The 17,385-nt window shown below is 53.6% G+C and overlaps 1 protein-coding gene across 11 annotated transcripts in view; it reads right to left on the bottom strand.

Moving 5' to 3' along the window:
* EHBP1 (EH domain binding protein 1) overlaps positions 1-17,385 on the bottom strand; it is a 212,605-nt gene that overhangs the window by 159,833 nt on the left and 35,387 nt on the right. For all 11 annotated transcript variants that reach the window (XM_066177713.1, XM_066177704.1, XM_066177708.1 and 8 more), the window contains exon 4: positions 4,507-4,602. In XM_066177713.1, coding sequence (XP_066033810.1) covers positions 4,507-4,602 — 96 coding nt within the window. The remainder of the gene's footprint in view (positions 1-4,506; positions 4,603-17,385) is intronic.

Raw genomic sequence — 17,385 nt, 5'->3', positions numbered from 1 at the left:
GGGGAACAACTACTTAAGGACTGTCACAGCGAATCACATCAAATGCTGACAGGGTGTGTGATCTCCCTTTACCAGTGACCTGCAGCAGATGCTCTGGGTACTCCAGCATCTGTCCTCAGCTTTTGTACTTGCCTGCCTGAAACTGCACAAGACTCCAAATTTGACCCAATTCTGGTCGCTTTCAATGCCGATTACAGGGGTCTGATTCGTCTGGAAAAATCACATTCAGCTGTGATCAGCTTTAATGGGAGCTGCCAGAAAGCAGGGAGCTCTGAGGGGACCGGAGAAACATCCCTGTGCATCACCACACCAAGCTCACACCTCCCAGTAAAGCCTCTGGGCTAGAAAGACAACAAAAGCATTGAACATCCTTTTTTAAAAAAAAAAAAAAAAAAAACTTTTTTTTTTTAATTAGTCCCCCACTAATCCTTTAAGTTTTTAATTTTTTTTGCTGTGCAAACGTGCTGACTTCTCCAAGCTTATGATTTTTATGCCTGACACACAACACCTTGCCTATGGAACTGCTTTTTGCTCCTATGGAATATTCTTCATAGCACCTGGTCAAGCCCCTGGTCCCTCCTAAACTGAAATAAGTATGTTCTGAACCTGAACTTGGTCTTAACTTATGAGAAATGCCTTTATGAAGAGGCTTTGGGCCGATTTAGGTTCTTTTTTCTCCTCCCCCTGTGATAACACATTGGCTTTGGTGCAGCGTTCCTGCTACAGCATGGCCAGTTATTATTGTATAAAATCAAAGCATGATTGACTTGGGCCCTCATGAAGAATGATTGGGATTTTTTTCTGAGTAATATGTGAGGACAGGAATACTTCCAGCTATGATCTATACTACTTTCAGTACGCCGTGATCATCTATTTCATTCTTATTTTACTCATACGTATTTTTTGTGCATTTAGAAAGCTATGCCTTTAAAAATATCTTTTACAAACCTTGGAATTAGGAGTTGGTAATGGTCCCTGTTGTTGCAGTGGTACATCAGTGTGATAAACCATGTACATTACTGACAAAACAAGTGTTTTGTGTAATCCAATGAAGCAAAGTCCATGCTCGCTCCTGAAGAACAAACATTTTTGCTCGGGCTGTCACTTTGCTTTTAAGCTAGAAAATAATGATGCTGCAATTTAAATCCTCATAGTACAACTGATGTTCATTTAGCTTTACTAAAAGCACTGGGCTTGCTTGGCAGCGAAAATTCCTGGTTTAAAATCTCTCTCAGCTGATAAAGACCCATGTTTGTATATAAACCCACTGAAAAGCATACAAGTTTTCATACGTGGTAGTTAAACTTTGCTAATGCAGAGACTCCAAAAAATTAACTTCTGGAGCACAACCATGGTAACAAAAGAGTGGGAATTCAGCTCTGGCTTTTCTTGCATTTGTGACTCTTTCCATGGAAGCACTACAAATTATGGATTTTAAATGCACAATAGGCTAGTTGTTTCATTATGTTTCTTTCTCTTCAGTTTAGCTGAAAAACCAAAAGCATAAGTAAACATCAGTGTGGAGCTCAGCAAAGGAAGAAGTTAAACTTCCAGAACAGATGGAACTTTTTATGTAATTAGCACTTCAGTGGCTGGATGGGCAGGAGCTACAGCCAGCCAAGAGAAGCCGAATCAATATATCCATATGATGCTTTTCCCCACATGACTCCAGGGCATCATGAAACTTTACCAGCAGCCTGGAATCGATTGACACAAACAAACAAAAAAAAGCTTGCATTTATTTGAAATTAAAGTTTTCTAAATGAAGGCTGTAATCTCTTCAGTGCTTTGCTTGAGCAAGAATTATAAATACGCTGCTGTAAACAAGGTAACACCCAAAGCTGTGCAGATAACGCAGAACATCTCATCTGTTGACTGATCACTTTGCTTAGCCAGCTCTCAAGTGTCCACAGCTGACTGCTGGAGAGGAGACTCTTAACATTCTCACCAACACTCAAAACCTTGACTTATCTCCTAATCCTACCAGCAACACGTTTCAACAGCCACTTACCAATGTGCTGCCACTACTGTGTGAATCATTTCCCTCAACACATCGCTGCCTGTCTGGAGCCCACTCCTTCCATCCCCAGCAGCGCCGCTGCACTCCTCTGTTATCTGGGATTGCTCCACAGCTCTGTGGGAGCAGCCAGCTCCCAGCTCTGGGCTCTGCCAGGGTGGACACAGGGTGAACCTCTCAGTTTCTGTTTGTTAAACAGAGCCTGCAAAGTGCCAAGCCTTCAGTAATCATCCTCCTTCGCAGGGGATTGCCTGCAGAAAAGGATTTTTACAGAGCTGCAAAATGAGCAGCCTCTTTTTTTTCTGAGCTTTGCCGTTTGAAATCTTTTTGCTCCCTTTCTTCTAGAGGAAGGAACAATATAAATCCCCGACCTCCAAGCCAGCTCGCAGCGAGGCAGCTGCAGAGTGCCACCACGTATTTCCCTTCCCACTGCTCCAGAGCTGCCCAGACAATGCAGCAGCTGCGTGAGAAGCAGCCACTTCTTTTTGCCTGCCTTTGCCCAGAACCTACCAGCTCCAGAAACGCCAGCTCTGTGGGTGCTGGGACATGTCCTGTCACAGAGCCAAAGGCATCGGGGGACTGGGCACGGCCTGAGCTGGGCCAGCAGCACCTGCTGCCTGCAATGCCCTCACAGCTCGCTCAGGCTGCTGGTCTCACACAGCTCCAGCACCCCTGGGACATCACAGTTCTCAACAAGCTGCTCTGTGCCATTCCCTCACAGAGAACACAGGGCGTTTGGCCACTTACAGGCACTCTTGATAGGAGAGCTGGAGGATCAGTTGGAGCAGATTTCACAGTAAGAGCTGCCTGACGGTGTGATGGTTCTCAATATTTTGACTATAAACCCAATGCTCATTCCCCCGGAGACCAGTGGGTACCAGTTACTGAAGGCACGGCTGCTAGGGTTATTGACACTCCTGCCTCTCTCCTCCCAGACCAATTCTTGTGACAGGCAGGCTCATTTGTGGGGAGAGGAAGAAGTCCAGTGAACAGATCTGCCTGCAGAATTAGTGCTGGGTAAAATGAAGCTTTTGTAGTACCTGACACTGGCTCCCTTCCACCCCTCACCAGACAGTCCTACCCTCAGCCTCAGTTACACAACCAACAAGGCTGCTGTCCTGCTCCACACAACAGAACCCTGAAGCAGCACAAGTGTAAATAAAAAGATGGGATGGCAAGAGAAGACACCTCTGCTCCACAGCATCACACAGCTGCACCCAAAAGAAACTTTATTTCCCATCCTTCACACAGCATCATAACCACAATCAAGATTTCTGTACGTTACTGCATCACTTTAAATATTGAAAACATCAAGCAACATTTAAAGTGTTGCAAAACCACGTCCAGACTGTACAGACACATTGCCACATAATGCTGGCAAGTTTCTTAGTCCAAGCAGAGGTCCTCAAAGCAAACAATTTTTGGTAGTGAACTTTTGAATCAGTTGAGGACTACGTGTTTGCTAAGAAGAGAGACAAGTTTATGGTAAGTTTATGATCACTGCCAACCTGAGAAGTTTGTGTTCATCAGTAATCTCAAAGGCAGGAATTAAAATAAAAGGGGGTGGGAAAAAAAGAGACAACCTTCTTTTTTAGGCTTAATAAACCAAGTAATAAATTCCCATTCTAAGGCTAGTCAGAAGCCACATCCAAGCTCAGGAAAGTCCCCAAGACAAAGAAATACAAATATTCCTAATTAGAAAGACGCATATTACTGTTGCCCTAAGCTGCAAAGGGAGCAGCTAGAAATAAGAACAGCCAGAATGGAGTTGAAGGCAGCAGAGGAAAGAACAAGGAAGAACCATGGAATGAAAATCCCAGGAATCTTCAGCCTCCTACACTGTCACACATGCAAAGCTGCATTATTTATCTTTATGCAGAAAGGGCCCTGCCCAGTGATGTTTGGGAAATAAGCTCCAGCATAATTATCACTTCCTCCTCCTGCTTCACACAAATAATCTTTTTTTCTTTTTTTCCACTAGAACAAAAGCAGTTCAAAAAATAAAAGACTTCCCTGTAAAATCTTAGAATTCTCTGTACCACTCAACACCCACTCTTAGAGCTGCAACCCCACCAGCGCTGTGATGTCTGTGCAGCATTCTAAATAATGGGAAATGAGGGGCTGGATTCTGTTGCAGCCAATAGTGTGCACTGAAACTGAACAAGGAAGTCTAGAAATGACTTCTGCTTTCCAGTATTGAAAGAAAACCCAACAGGCTGTAAGCCCATGCCAAGTCCTCACACACGTACTACGTGCACAGTTACACATGTGCTGGACTCTGTGCCAATGCCATAATCAGCTCAACGGGTATTTCAGTGTGTTCACTAAACCAAGCAAGTCAGCTTCGGCAGGGAACAGACCAGCCCTCTCCCCCAGATCTGAACTGAGGACATCAAGTCGTGACTATAATCTGGCGTTTCCAGACAGAATTTTTTCATGTGTTGTTTAGGAAATAGTAAAGATCATGCTTAAAAAAAAAAAAAACGTACCTTGAAGAGAGTCACAGTAATTTCAACATTTTCAGGTACAGGCCACACCACCACCCCACGGTATGGGTTCTTGATTCCAGGCTGCCAGCTGTGCGCCTAAAGGAAGAAAAATACCCAGTTGTTTCAAGCCATTATAAAAGTGCTGACTTGACTCCCACAGGACCCAGGGCATGCAGGTAAAAGTAACATATCACTGACTCCAAAAAGGTCACATTTTTAAACCCATGACTCTGCTGAACACTTCAAAGGACACAATTAAGAATGACAGTAATGGAACTCAGACCACTAGCAGACTCTTCCATTGAACTAAAGCTGTTGTTCCTCACGAGGTCCTAAACTCAGGGTTTTTTTATTACATAGCACAGGTCAGGACACTCAGAACCTCACAAAAATTAAGGCTGTAAGGTCGGAAGTTCTGTAGCAAGCTGAGCTTTATTTTGTGCATAACACACAGTGCAGGTCTAATCACATTTACACGTAAATGGGGCAAGAAGTTTTACTTGAGGAAAGAAAAGTGAAAACAATGATTTAAAATGCTACTAAAACATTTAAGTTCTTAAGAATTAATACGTTGGGGTGCTTACACCTAGAAAAGATAACAAAAAACCTAACAGGTAAATAGACTGAGAACCTGTCTACCTTTGAGCAACAGTTTGGGTTAGTGTGAGCATTTCTGCTCTGGTTTGGAACAGCTTTTTCCAAGCTCAACCTAATCTGTTCTGTGATGCTGTAAAACAAATGAGGGGAAGGATGCTGCTGCAGAAGTAACAGTTAGAGCCAAGGTGTTACCAGAAATACGTGGAAGTTTTATCAGGGAAGACTGTACAACCTATTTACTGTTACCTGAAGCAAATTAACTTGTTTTTTTTTTTAATTCTAGAGCATCACTCATTGAAATTTTATACACTTTTCAATACTCAATACTCAAATGCTCAGATTCTCAGGGACTCTAAGGTAACCTGGGCAACTTCAAGGATGATTTTGCTCTACCAGAGTGGGAAAGACAAAGCTGGAGAAACAGTCCCATCCCTCCAGAGGCAGCAGCTCTCTGCCACTGTGTACAGCAGGGAATGCTAAACGTTGCCAGCTCTCTTTTGGTTTTATCACAGTTTTTTTTTTTCCTCTTTGGTGTTCTGCTTGAGACTGCAGCTCCCAAAGATGCTGAATTAGATCAGATTTTTCCGTGAGTGTCTATGCTTTTGTGTTTGCAGAGTAGCACTTCAGAGCATCTAGAAAAAAAAGGGAATTTTAAAATAAGAGCAACTTGAAAGAACCCAATTTCTACCGCTTTAACTCCGCAAATTTCAGTCTAATCTCATCATTCTTAAGAGGGCCTGGACGTATTTTCTGAATAACTGAGCAAACAACACCAAATAACAGTAACAAAACTTAGGTATTTTAAAAGAAAAAGGTATTTTGTGAGCAGCAAAGCACACCACACTGGATGTCGTTGCTACCACAGACACTGCAGCTTGTGTGTCTCTGTCCCACAGAACCCACAGCCCCCTGCATCGCTCCCAGTTTGCCCACAGAGATCTTCAGCAGACATGAGGCAGCGATCTGGAGCCAGGCACATCCGCTTTGTCCCCTGATAGCACCTTGTAAAATCAGTAACTTCTGCTCCACAGGGGCATTCCATCCTGTTTGCAGCCAGCAGTTTGCACAAAATCATTGGGTCCGGGTTTTCGCTCCAACTGGCAGACTCCATTCCAGAGTCCAGACAAACGCCGGTCCGGGTATTTGCTCCAGCCGACTCCATTCCATATTCCGGAAAAATCCAGTCCGGGTTTTTGCTCCATCTGGGTGATTCCATTCCAGACTCTGAGCAAAATCCAGTCTGTGTTTTCACTCCAACTGGCCGACTCCATTCCGGACTATAGGAGAAATCCGGTCTGGGTTTTTGCTCCAACCGGGTTACTCCATTCCGAACTCCGGGAGAAATCCGGTCCGGATTTTCGCTCCAACCGGGTGACTCCATTCCGGACTCCGGGAGAAATCCGGTCCTGGTTTTCACTCCAACCGGCTGACTCCAGTCCGTACTCTGGCTGAAATCCAGAACGGGTTTTTGCTCCAACCGGGTGACTCCATTCCGGACTCCGGGAGAAATCCGGTCCGGGTTTTCGCTCCAACCGGCTGACTCCATTCCGGACTCCCGGAGAAATCCGGTCCGGGTTTTTGCTCCAACCGGGTTACTCCATTCCGAACTCCGGGAGAAATCCGGTCCGGATTTTCGCTCCAACCGGGTGACTCCATTCCGGACTCCGGGAGAAATCCGGTCCTGGTTTTCGCTCCAACCGGGTGACTCCATTCCGGACTCCGGGAGAAATCCAGAACGGGTTTTTGCTCCAACCGGGTGACTCCATTCCGGACTCCGGGAGAAATCCGGTCCGGGTTTTTGCTCCAACCGGCTGACTCCATTCCGGACTCCCAGAGAAATCTGGTCCGGGTTTTTGCTCCAACCGGGTGACTCCATTCCGGACTCCGGGAGAAATCCGGTCCGGGTTTGCGCTCCAACCGGGTGACTCCATTCCGGACTCCGGGAGAAATCCGGTCCGGGTTTTCGCTCCAACCGGGTGACTCCATTCCGGACTCCAGGAGAAATCCGGTCCTGGTTTTCGCTCCAACCGGGTGACTCCATTCCGGACTCCCGGAGAAATCCGGTCCAGGTTTTTGCTCCAACCGGGTGACTCCATTCCGGACTCCAGAAGAAATCCGGTCCGGGTTTTTCCCCCAACCGGCTGACTCCATTCCGGACTCCCGGAGAAATCCGGTCCGGGTTTGCGCTCCAACCGGGTGACTCCATTCCGGACTCCGGGAGAAATCCGGTCCGGGTTTTCGCTCCAACCGGGTGACTACATTCCGGACTCCCGGAGAAATCCGGTCAGGTTTTCGCTCCAACCAGCTGACTCCATTCCGGACTCCGGGAGAAATCCGGTCCTGGTTTTCGCTCCAACCGGGTGACTCCATTCCGGACTCCGGGAGAAATCCGGTCCTGGTTTTTGCTCCAACCGGCTGACTCCATTCCGGACTCCCGGAGAAATCCGGTCCAGGTTTTTGCTCCAACCGGCTGACTCCATTCCGGACTCCAGGAGAAATCCGGTCCGGGTTTTTGCTCCAACCGGGTGACTCCATTCCGGACTCCGGGAGAAATCCGGTCCGGGTTTTTGCGCCAACCGGGTGACTCCGTTCCGGACTCCCGGAGAAATCCGGTCCGGGTTTTTGCTCCAACCGGGTGACTACATTCCGGACTCCGGGAGAAATCCGGTCCAGGTTTTTGCTCCAACCGGCTGACTCCATTCCGGACTCCCGGAGAAATCCGGTCCGGGTTTTTCCCCCAACCGGCTGACTCCATTCCGGACTCCCGGAGAAATCCGGTCCGGGTTTGCGCTCCAACCGGGTGACTCCATTCCGGACTCCGGGAGAAATCCGGTCCTGATTTTCGCTCCAACCGGGTGACTCCATTCCGGACTCCGGGAGAAATCCGGTCCGGGTTTTTGCTCCAACCGGGTGACTCCATTCCGGACTCCGGGAGAAATCCGGTCCTGGTTTTTGCTCCAACAGGGTGACTCCATTCCGGACTCCGGGAGAAAACCGGTATGGGTTTGCGCTCCAACCGGGTGACTCCATTCCGGACTCCGGGAGAAATCCGGTCCGGGTTTGCGCTCCAACCGGGTGACTCCATTCCGGACTCCGGGAGAAATCCGGTCCGGGTTTTTGCTCCAACCGGGTGACTCCATTCCGGACTCCGGGAGAAATCTGGTCCGGGTTTGCGCTCCAACCGGGTGACTCCATTCCGGACTCCGGGAAAAATCCGGTCCGGGTTTGCGCTCCAACCGGGTGACTCCATTCCGGACTCCGGGAGAAATCCGGTCCGGGTTTTCGCTCCAACTGGGTGACTCCATTCCGGAGTCCCGGAGAAGTCCGGTCCTGGTTTTTGCTCCAACCAGGTGACTCCATTCCGGACTCCGGGAGAAATCCGGTCCTGGTTTTTGCTCCAACAGGGTGACTCCATTCCGGACTCCGGGAGAAATCCGGTCCTGGTTTTTGCTCCAACCGGGTGACTCCATTCCGGACTCCGGGAGAAATCCGGTCCGGGTTTTTGCTCCAATCGGGTGACTCCATTCCGAACTCCCGGAGAAATCCGGTCCGGGTTTGCGCTCCAACCGGGTGACTCCATTCCGGACTCCAGGAGAAATCCGGTCCGGGTTTTTGCTCCAACCGGGTGACTCCATTCCGGACTCCGGGAGAAATCCGGTCCTGGTTTTTGCTCCAACCGGCTGACTCCATTCCGGACTCCCGGAGAAATCCGGTCCGGGTTTTTGCTCCAACCGGGTGACTCCATACCGGAGTCCCGGAGAAGTCCGGTCCTGGTTTTTGCTCCAACCGGGTGACTCCATTCCGGACTCCGGGAGAAATCCGGTCCTGGTTTTTGCTCCAACCGGGTGACTCCATACCGGACTCCGGGAGAAATCTGGTCCAGGTTTTTGCTCCAAGCGGCTGACTCCATTCCGGACTCCCGGAGAAATCCGGTCCGGGTTTTTGCTCCAACCGGGTGACTCCATTCCGGACTCCAGGAGAAATCCGGTCCGGGTTTTTGCTCCAACCGGCTGACTCCATTCCGGACTCTGGGAGAAATCCGGTCCGGGTTTTTGCTCCAACCGGCTGACTCCATTCCGGACTCCCGGAGAAATCCGGTCCGGGTTTGCGCTCCAACCGGGTGACTCCATTCCGGACTCCGGGAGAAATCCGGTCCGGGTTTGCGCTCCAACCGGGTGACTCCATTCCGGACTCTGGGAGAAATCCGGTCCGGGTTTTCGCTCCAACCGGGTGACTCCATTCCGGACTCCGGGAGAAATCCGGTCCTGATTTTCGCTCCAACCGGCTGACTCCATTCCGGACTCCGGGAGAAATCCGGTCCGGGTTTTTGCTCCAACCGGGTGACTCCATTCCGGACTCCCGGAGAAATCCGGTCCTGGTTTTTGATCCAACCGGCTGACTCCATTCCGGACTCCCGGAGAAAACCGGTATGGGTTTTCGCTCCAACCGGGTGACTACATTCCGGACTCCGGGAGAAATCCGGTCCGGGTTTGCGCTCCAACCAGGTGACTCCATTCCGGACTCCGGGAGAAATCCGGTCCGGGTTTTTGCTCCAACCGGGTGACTCCATTCCGGACTCCGGGAGAAATCTGGTCCGGGTTTGCGCTCCAACCGGGTGACTCCATTCCGGACTCCCGGAGAAATCCGGTCCAGGTTTTTGCTCCAACCGGCTGACTCCATTCCGGACTCCGGGAGAAATCCGGTCCTGGTTTTTGCTCCAACCGAGTGACTCCATTCCAGACTCCGGGAGAAATCCGGTCCTGGTTTTTGCTCCAACCGGCTGACTCCATTCCGGACTCCCGGAGAAATCCGGTCCAGGTTTTTGCTCCAACCGGCTGACTCCATTCCGGACTCCCAGAGAAATCCGGTCCGGGTTTTTGCTCCAATCGGGTGACTCCATTCCGAACTCCCGGAGAAATCCGGTCCGGGTTTTCGCTCCAACCGGGTGACTCCATTCCGGACTCCGGGAGAAATCCGGTCCGGGTTTTCGCTCCAACCGGGTGACTACATTCCGGACTCCGGGAGAAATCTGGTCCGGGTTTGCGCTCCAACCGGGTGACTCCATTCCGGACTCCGGGAGAAATCCGGTCCGGGTTTTTGCTCCAACCGGGTGACTCCATTCCGGACTCCGGGAGAAATCCGGTCCGGGTTTTCGCTCCAACCGGGTGACTCCATTCCGGACTCCGGGAGAAATCCGGTCCGGGTTTTTGCTCCAACCGGGTGACTCCATTCCGGACTCCCGGAGAAATCTGGTCCGGGTTTTCGCTCCAACCGGGTGACTCCATTCCGGACTCCGGGAGAAATCCGGTCCTGGTTTTTGCTCCAACCGGCTGACTCCATTCCGGACTCCGGGAGAAATCTGGTCCGGGTTTTCGCTCCAACCGGGTGACTCCATTCCGTACTCTGGCTGAAATCCAGTCCGGGTTTTTGCTCCAACCGGGTGACTCCATTCCGGACTCTGGGAGAAATCCGGTCCAGGTTTTTGCTCCAACCGGGTGACTCCATTCCGGACTCCCGGAGAAATCCGGTCCGGGTTTTTGCTCCAATCGGGTGACTCCATTCCGGACTCCCGGAGAAATCCGGTCCGGGTTTTCGCTCCAACCGGGTGACTCCATTCCGGACTCCGGGAGAAATCCGGTCCGGGTTTTTGCTCCAACCGGGTGACTCCATTCCGGACTTCGGGAGAAATCCGGTCCTGGTTTTTGCTCCAACAGGGTGACTCCATTCCGGACTCCGGGAGAAAACCGGTCCGGGTTTTTGCTCCAACGGGGTGACTCCATTCCGGACTCCGGGAGAAATCTGGTCCGGGTTTGCGCTCCAACCGGGTGACTCCATTCCGGACTCCGGGAGAAATCTGGTCCGGGTTTGCGCTCCAACCGGCTGACTCCATTCCGGACTCCGGGAGAAATCCGGTCCTGGTTTTTGCTCCAACCGGGTGACTCCATTCCGGAGTCCCGGAGAAGTCCGGTCCTGGTTTTTGCTCCAACCAGGTGACTCCATTCCAGACTCCGGGAGAAATCCGGTTCGAGTTTTCGCTCCAACCGGGTGACTCCATTCCGGACTCCGGGAGAAATCCGGTCCGGGTTTTCGCTCCAACCGGGTGACTCCATTCCGGACTCCGGGAGAAATCCGGTCCGGGTTTTTGCTCCAACCGGGTGACTCCATTCCGGACTTCGGGAGAAATCCGGTCCTGGTTTTTGCTCCAACAGGGTGACTCCATTCCGGACTCCGGGAGAAAACCGGTATGGGTTTTCGCTCCAACCGGGTGACTACATTCCGGACTCCGGGAGAAATCCGGTCCGGGTTTGCGCTCCAACCGGGTGACTCCATTCCGGACTCCGGGAGAAATCCGGTCCGGGTTTTTGCTCCAACCGGGTGACTCCATTCCGGACTCCGGGAGAAATCTGGTCCGGGTTTGCGCTCCAACCGGGTGACTCCATTCCGGACTCCGGGAAAAATCCGGTCCGGGTTTGCGCTCCAACCGGGTGACTCCATTCCGGACTCCGGGAGAAATCCGGTCCTGGTTTTTGCTCCAACCGGGTGACTCCATTCCGGACTCCGGGAGAAATCCGGTCCTGGTTTTTGCTCCAACCGGGTGACTCCATTCCGGACTCCGGGAGAAATCCGGTCCTGGTTTTTGCTCCAACCGGCTGACTCCATTCCGGACTCCGGGAGAAATCCGGTTCGAGTTTTCGCTCCAACCGGGTGACTCCATTCCGGACTCCGGGAGAAATCCGGTCCGGGTTTTCGCTCCAACCGGGTGACTCCATTCCGGACTCCGGGAGAAATCCGGTCCTGGTTTTTGCTCCAACCGGCTGACTCCATTCCGGACTCCCGGAGAAATCCGGTCCGGGTTTTTGCTCCAACCGGCTGACTCCATTCCGGAGTCCCGGAGAAGTCCGGTCCTGGTTTTTGCTCCAACCAGGTGACTCCATTCCAGACTCCGGAAGAAATCCGGTCCGAGTTTTCGCTCCAACCGGGTGACTCCATTCCGGACTCCGGGAGAAATCCGGTCCGGGTTTTCGCTCCAACCGGGTGACTCCATTCCGGACTCCGGGAGAAATCCGGTCCGGGTTTTCGCTCCAACCGGCTGACTCCATTCCGGACTCCCGGAGAAATCCGGTCCTGGTTTTTGATCCAACCGGCTGACTCCATTCCGGACTCCGGGAGAAATCCGGTCCGGGTTTTCGCTCCAACCGGGTGACTCCATTCCGGACTCCCGGCGAAATCCGGTCCGGGTTTTTGCTCCAACCGGGTGACTCCATTCCGGACTTCGGGAGAAATCCGGTCCTGGTTTTTGCTCCAACAGGGTGACTCCATTCCGGACTCCGGGAGAAATCCGGTCCTGGTTTTCGCTCCAACCGGGTGACTACATTCCGGACTCCGGGAGAAATCCGGTCCGGGTTTGCGCTCCAACCGGGTGACTCCATTCCGGACTCCGGGAGAAATCCGGTCCAGGTTTTTGCTCCAACCGGGTGACTCCATTCCGGACTCCGGGAGAAATCCGGTTCGAGTTTTCGCTCCAACCGGGTGACTCCATTCCGGACTCCGGGAGAAATCCGGTCCGGGTTTTCGCTCCAACCGGGTGACTCCATTCCGGACTCCGGGAGAAATCCGGTCCGGGTTTTTGCTCCAACCGGGTGACTCCATTCCGGACTTCGGGAGAAATCCGGTCCTGGTTTTTGCTCCAACAGGGTGACTCCATTCCGGACTCCGGGAGAAATCCGGTCCGGGTTTGCGCTCCAACCGGGTGACTCCATTCCGGACTCCGGGAGAAATCCGGTCCGGGTTTTTGCTCCAACCGGGTGACTCCATTCCGGACTCCGGGAGAAATCCGGTCCGGGTTTTCGCTCCAACTGGGTGACTCCATTCCGGACTCCGGGAGAAATCCGGTCTGGGTTTTTGCTCCAACCGGGTGACTCCATTCCGGACTCCAGGAGAAATCCGGTCCGGGTTTTTCCCCCAACCGGCTGACTCCATTCCGGACTCCAGGAGAAATCCGGTCCGGGTTTGCGCTCCAACCGGGTGACTCCATTCCGGACTCCGGGAGAAATCCGGTCCTGGTTTTCGCTCCAACCGGGTGACTCCATTCCGGACTCCGGGAGAAATCTGGTCCAGGTTTTTGCTCCAACCGGGTGACTCCATTCCGGACTCCGGGAGAAATCCGGTCCGGGTTTTCGCTCCAACCGGGTGACTCCATTCCGGACTCCGGGAGAAATACGGTCCGGGTTTTTGCGCCAATCAGGTGACTCCGTTCCGGACTCCCGGAGAAATCCGGTCCGGGTTTGCGCTCCAACCGGGTGACTCCATTCCGGACTCCAGGAGAAATCCGGTCCGGGTTTTTCCCCAAACCGGCTGACTCCATTCCGGACTCCGGGAGAAATCCGGTCCGGGTTTTCGCTCCAACCGGCTGACTCCATTCCGGACTCCCGGAGAAATCCGGTCCGGGTTTGCGCTCCAACCGGGTGACTCCATTCCGGACTCCGGGAGAAATCCGGTCCGGGTTTTCGCTCCAACTGGGTGACTCCATTCCGGACTCCGGGAGAAATCCGGTCTGGGTTTTTGCTCCAACCGGGTGACTCCATTCCGGAGTCCCGGAGAAGTCCGGTCCTGGTTTTTGCTCCAACCAGGTGACTCCATTCCGGACTCCGGGAGAAATCCGGTCCGGGTTTTTGCTCCAACCGGGTGACTCCATTCCGGACTCCGGGAGAAATCCGGTCCTGGTTTTTGCTCCAACCGGGTGACTCCATTCCGGACTCCGGGAGAAATCCGGTCCAGGTTTTTGCTCCAACCGGCTGACGCCATTCCGGACTCCCGGAGAAATCCGGTCCGGGTTTTTGCTCCAATCGGGTGACTCCATTCCGAACTCCCGGAGAAATCCGGTCCGGGTTTTTGCTCCAACCGGCTGACTCCATTCCGGACTCCGGGAGAAATCTGGTCCGGGTTTGCGCTCCAACCGGGTGACTCCATTCCGGACTCCAGGAGAAATCCGGTCCGGGTTTTCGCTCCAACCGGGTGACTCCATTCCGGACTCCAGGAGAAATCTGGTCCGGGTTTTCGCTCCAATCGGCTGACTCCATTCCGTACTCTGGCTGAAATCCAGTCCGGGTTTTTGCTCCAACCGGGTGACTCCATTCCGGACTCTGGGAGAAATCCGGTCCAGGTTTTTGCTCCAACCGGGTGACTCCATTCCGGACTCCAGGAGAAATCCGGTCCGGGTTTTTCCCCCAACCGGCTGACTCCATTCCGGACTCCGGGAGAAATCCGGTCCGGGTTTTTGCTCCAACCGGGTGACTCCATTCCGGACTCCGGGAGAAATCCGGTCCGGGTTTTCGCTCCAACCGGGTGACTCCATTCCGGACTCCGGGAGAAATCCGGTCCGGGTTTTTGCTCCAATCGGGTGACTCCATTCCGGACTCCGGGAGAAATCCGGTCCTGGTTTTTGCTCCAACAGGGTGACTCCATTCCGGACTCCGGGAGAAAACCGGTATGGGTTTTCGCTCCAACCGGGTGACTACATTCCGGACTCCGGGAGAAATCCGGTCCGGGTTTGCGCTCCAACCGGGTGACTCCATTCCGGACTCCGGGAGAAATCCTGTCCTGGTTTTTGCTCCAACCGGCTGACTCCATTCCGGACTCCGGGAGAAATCTGGTCCGGGTTTTCGCTCCAACCGGCTGACTCCATTCCGTACTCTGGCTGAAATCCAGTCCGGGTTTTTGCTCCAACCGGGTGACTCCATTCCGGACTCTGGGAGAAATCCGGTCCAGGTTTTTGCTCCAACCGGGTGACTCCATTCCGGACTCCAGGAGAAATCCGGTCCGGGTTTTTCCCCCAACCGGCTGACTCCATTCCGGACTCCAGGAGAAATCCGGTCCGGGTTTGCGCTCCAACCGGGTGACTCCATTCCGGACTCCGGGAGAAATCCGGTCCTGGTTTTCGCTCCAACCGGGTGACTCCATTCCGGACTCCGGGAGAAATCTGGTCCAGGTTTTTGCTCCAACCGGGTGACTCCATTCCGGACTCCGGGAGAAATCCGGTCCGGGTTTTCGCTCCAACCGGGTGACTCCATTCCGGACTCCGGGAGAAATACGGTCCGGGTTTTTGCGCCAATCAGGTGACTCCGTTCCGGACTCCCGGAGAAATCCGGTCCGGGTTTGCGCTCCAACCGGGTGACTCCGTTCCGGACTCCGGGAGAAATCCGGTCCGGGTTTGCGCTCCAACCGGGTGACTCCATTCCGGACTCCAGGAGAAATCCGGTCCGGGTTTTTCCCCCAACCGGCTGACTCCATTCCGGACTCCGGGAGAAATCCGGTCCGGGTTTTCGCTCCAACCGGCTGACTCCATTCCGGACTCCCGGAGAAATCCGGTCCGGGTTTGCGCTCCAACCGGGTTACTCCATTCCGGACTCCGGGAGAAATCCGGTCCGGGTTTTCGCTCCAACCGGGTGACTCCATTCCGGACTCCGGGAGAAATCCGGTCCTGATTTTCGCTCCAACCGGGTGACTCCATTCCGGACTCCGGGAGAAATCCGGTCCGGGTTTTCGCTCCAACCGGGTGACTCCATTCCGGACTCCGGGAGAAATCCGGTCCTGGTTTTTGCTCCAACCGGGTGACTCCATTCCGGACTCCCGGAGAAATCCGGTCCAGGTTTTTGCTCCAACCGGCTGACTCCATTCCGGACTCCCGGAGAAATCCGGTCCAGGTTTTTGCTCCAATCGGGTGACTCCATTCCGGACTCCCGGAGAAATCCGGTCCGGGTTTTCGCTCCAACCGGGTGACTCCATTCCGGACTCCGGGAGAAATACGGTCCGGGTTTTTGCGCCAATCAGGTGACTCCGTTCCGGACTCCCGGAGAAATCCGGTCCGGGTTTGCGCTCCAACCGGGTGACTCCATTCCGGACTCCAGGAGAAATCCGGTCCGGGTTTTTCCCCAAACCGGCTGACTCCATTCCGGACTCCGGGAGAAATCCGGTCCGGGTTTTCGCTCCAACCGGCTGACTCCATTCCGGACTCCCGGAGAAATCCGGTCCGGGTTTGCGCTCCAACCGGGTGACTCCATTCCGGACTCCGGGAGAAATCCGGTCCGGGTTTTCGCTCCAACTGGGTGACTCCATTCCGGACTCCGGGAGAAATCCGGTCTGGGTTTTTGCTCCAACCGGGTGACTCCATTCCGGAGTCCCGGAGAAGTCCGGTCCTGGTTTTTGCTCCAACCAGGTGACTCCATTCCGGACTCCGGGAGAAATCCGGTCCGGGTTTTTGCTCCAACCGGGTGACTCCATTCCGGACTCCGGGAGAAATCCGGTCCTGGTTTTTGCTCCAACCGGGTGACTCCATTCCGGACTCCGGGAGAAATCCGGTCCAGGTTTTTGCTCCAACCGGCTGACGCCATTCCGGACTCCCGGAGAAATCCGGTCCGGGTTTTTGCTCCAATCGGGTGACTCCATTCCGAACTCCCGGAGAAATCCGGTCCGGGTTTTTGCTCCAACCGGCTGACTCCATTCCGGACTCCGGGAGAAATCTGGTCCGGGTTTGCGCTCCAACCGGGTGACTCCATTCCGGACTCCAGGAGAAATCCGGTCCGGGTTTTCGCTCCAACCGGGTGACTCCATTCCGGACTCCAGGAGAAATCTGGTCCGGGTTTTCGCTCCAATCGGCTGACTCCATTCCGTACTCTGGCTGAAATCCAGTCCGGGTTTTTGCTCCAACCGGGTGACTCCATTCCGGACTCTGGGAGAAATCCGGTCCAGGTTTTTGCTCCAACCGGGTGACTCCATTCCGGACTCCAGGAGAAATCCGGTCCGGGTTTTTCCCCCAACCGGCTGACTCCATTCCGGACTCCGGGAGAAATCCGGTCCGGGTTTTTGCTCCAACCGGGTGACTCCATTCCGGACTCCGGGAGAAATCCGGTCCGGGTTTTCGCTCCAACCGGGTGACTCCATTCCGGACTCCGGGAGAAATCCGGTCCGGGTTTTTGCTCCAATCGGGTGACTCCATTCCGGACTCCGGGAGAAATCCGGTCCTGGTTTTTGCTCCAACAGGGTGACTCCATTCCGGACTCCGGGAGAAAACCGGTATGGGTTTTCGCTCCAACCGGGTGACTACATTCCGGACTCCGGGAGAAATCCGGTCCGGGTTTGCGCTCCAACCGGGTGACTCCATTCCGGACTCCGGGAGAAATCCTGTCCTGGTTTTTGCTCCAACCGGCTGACTCCATTCCGGACTCCGGGAGAAATCTGGTCCGGGTTTTCGCTCCAACCGGCTGACTCCATTCCGTACTCTGG

Source organism: Chamaea fasciata, unplaced genomic scaffold, assembly GCF_029207755.1.
Source record: "Chamaea fasciata isolate MVZ Bird 193981 ecotype frontalis unplaced genomic scaffold, bChaFas1.0.hap1 SCAF_3, whole genome shotgun sequence".
Classification (NCBI taxonomy): Eukaryota; Metazoa; Chordata; class Aves; order Passeriformes; family Sylviidae; genus Chamaea; species Chamaea fasciata.
This window is presented reverse-complemented; position numbering and strand designations above follow the sequence as displayed.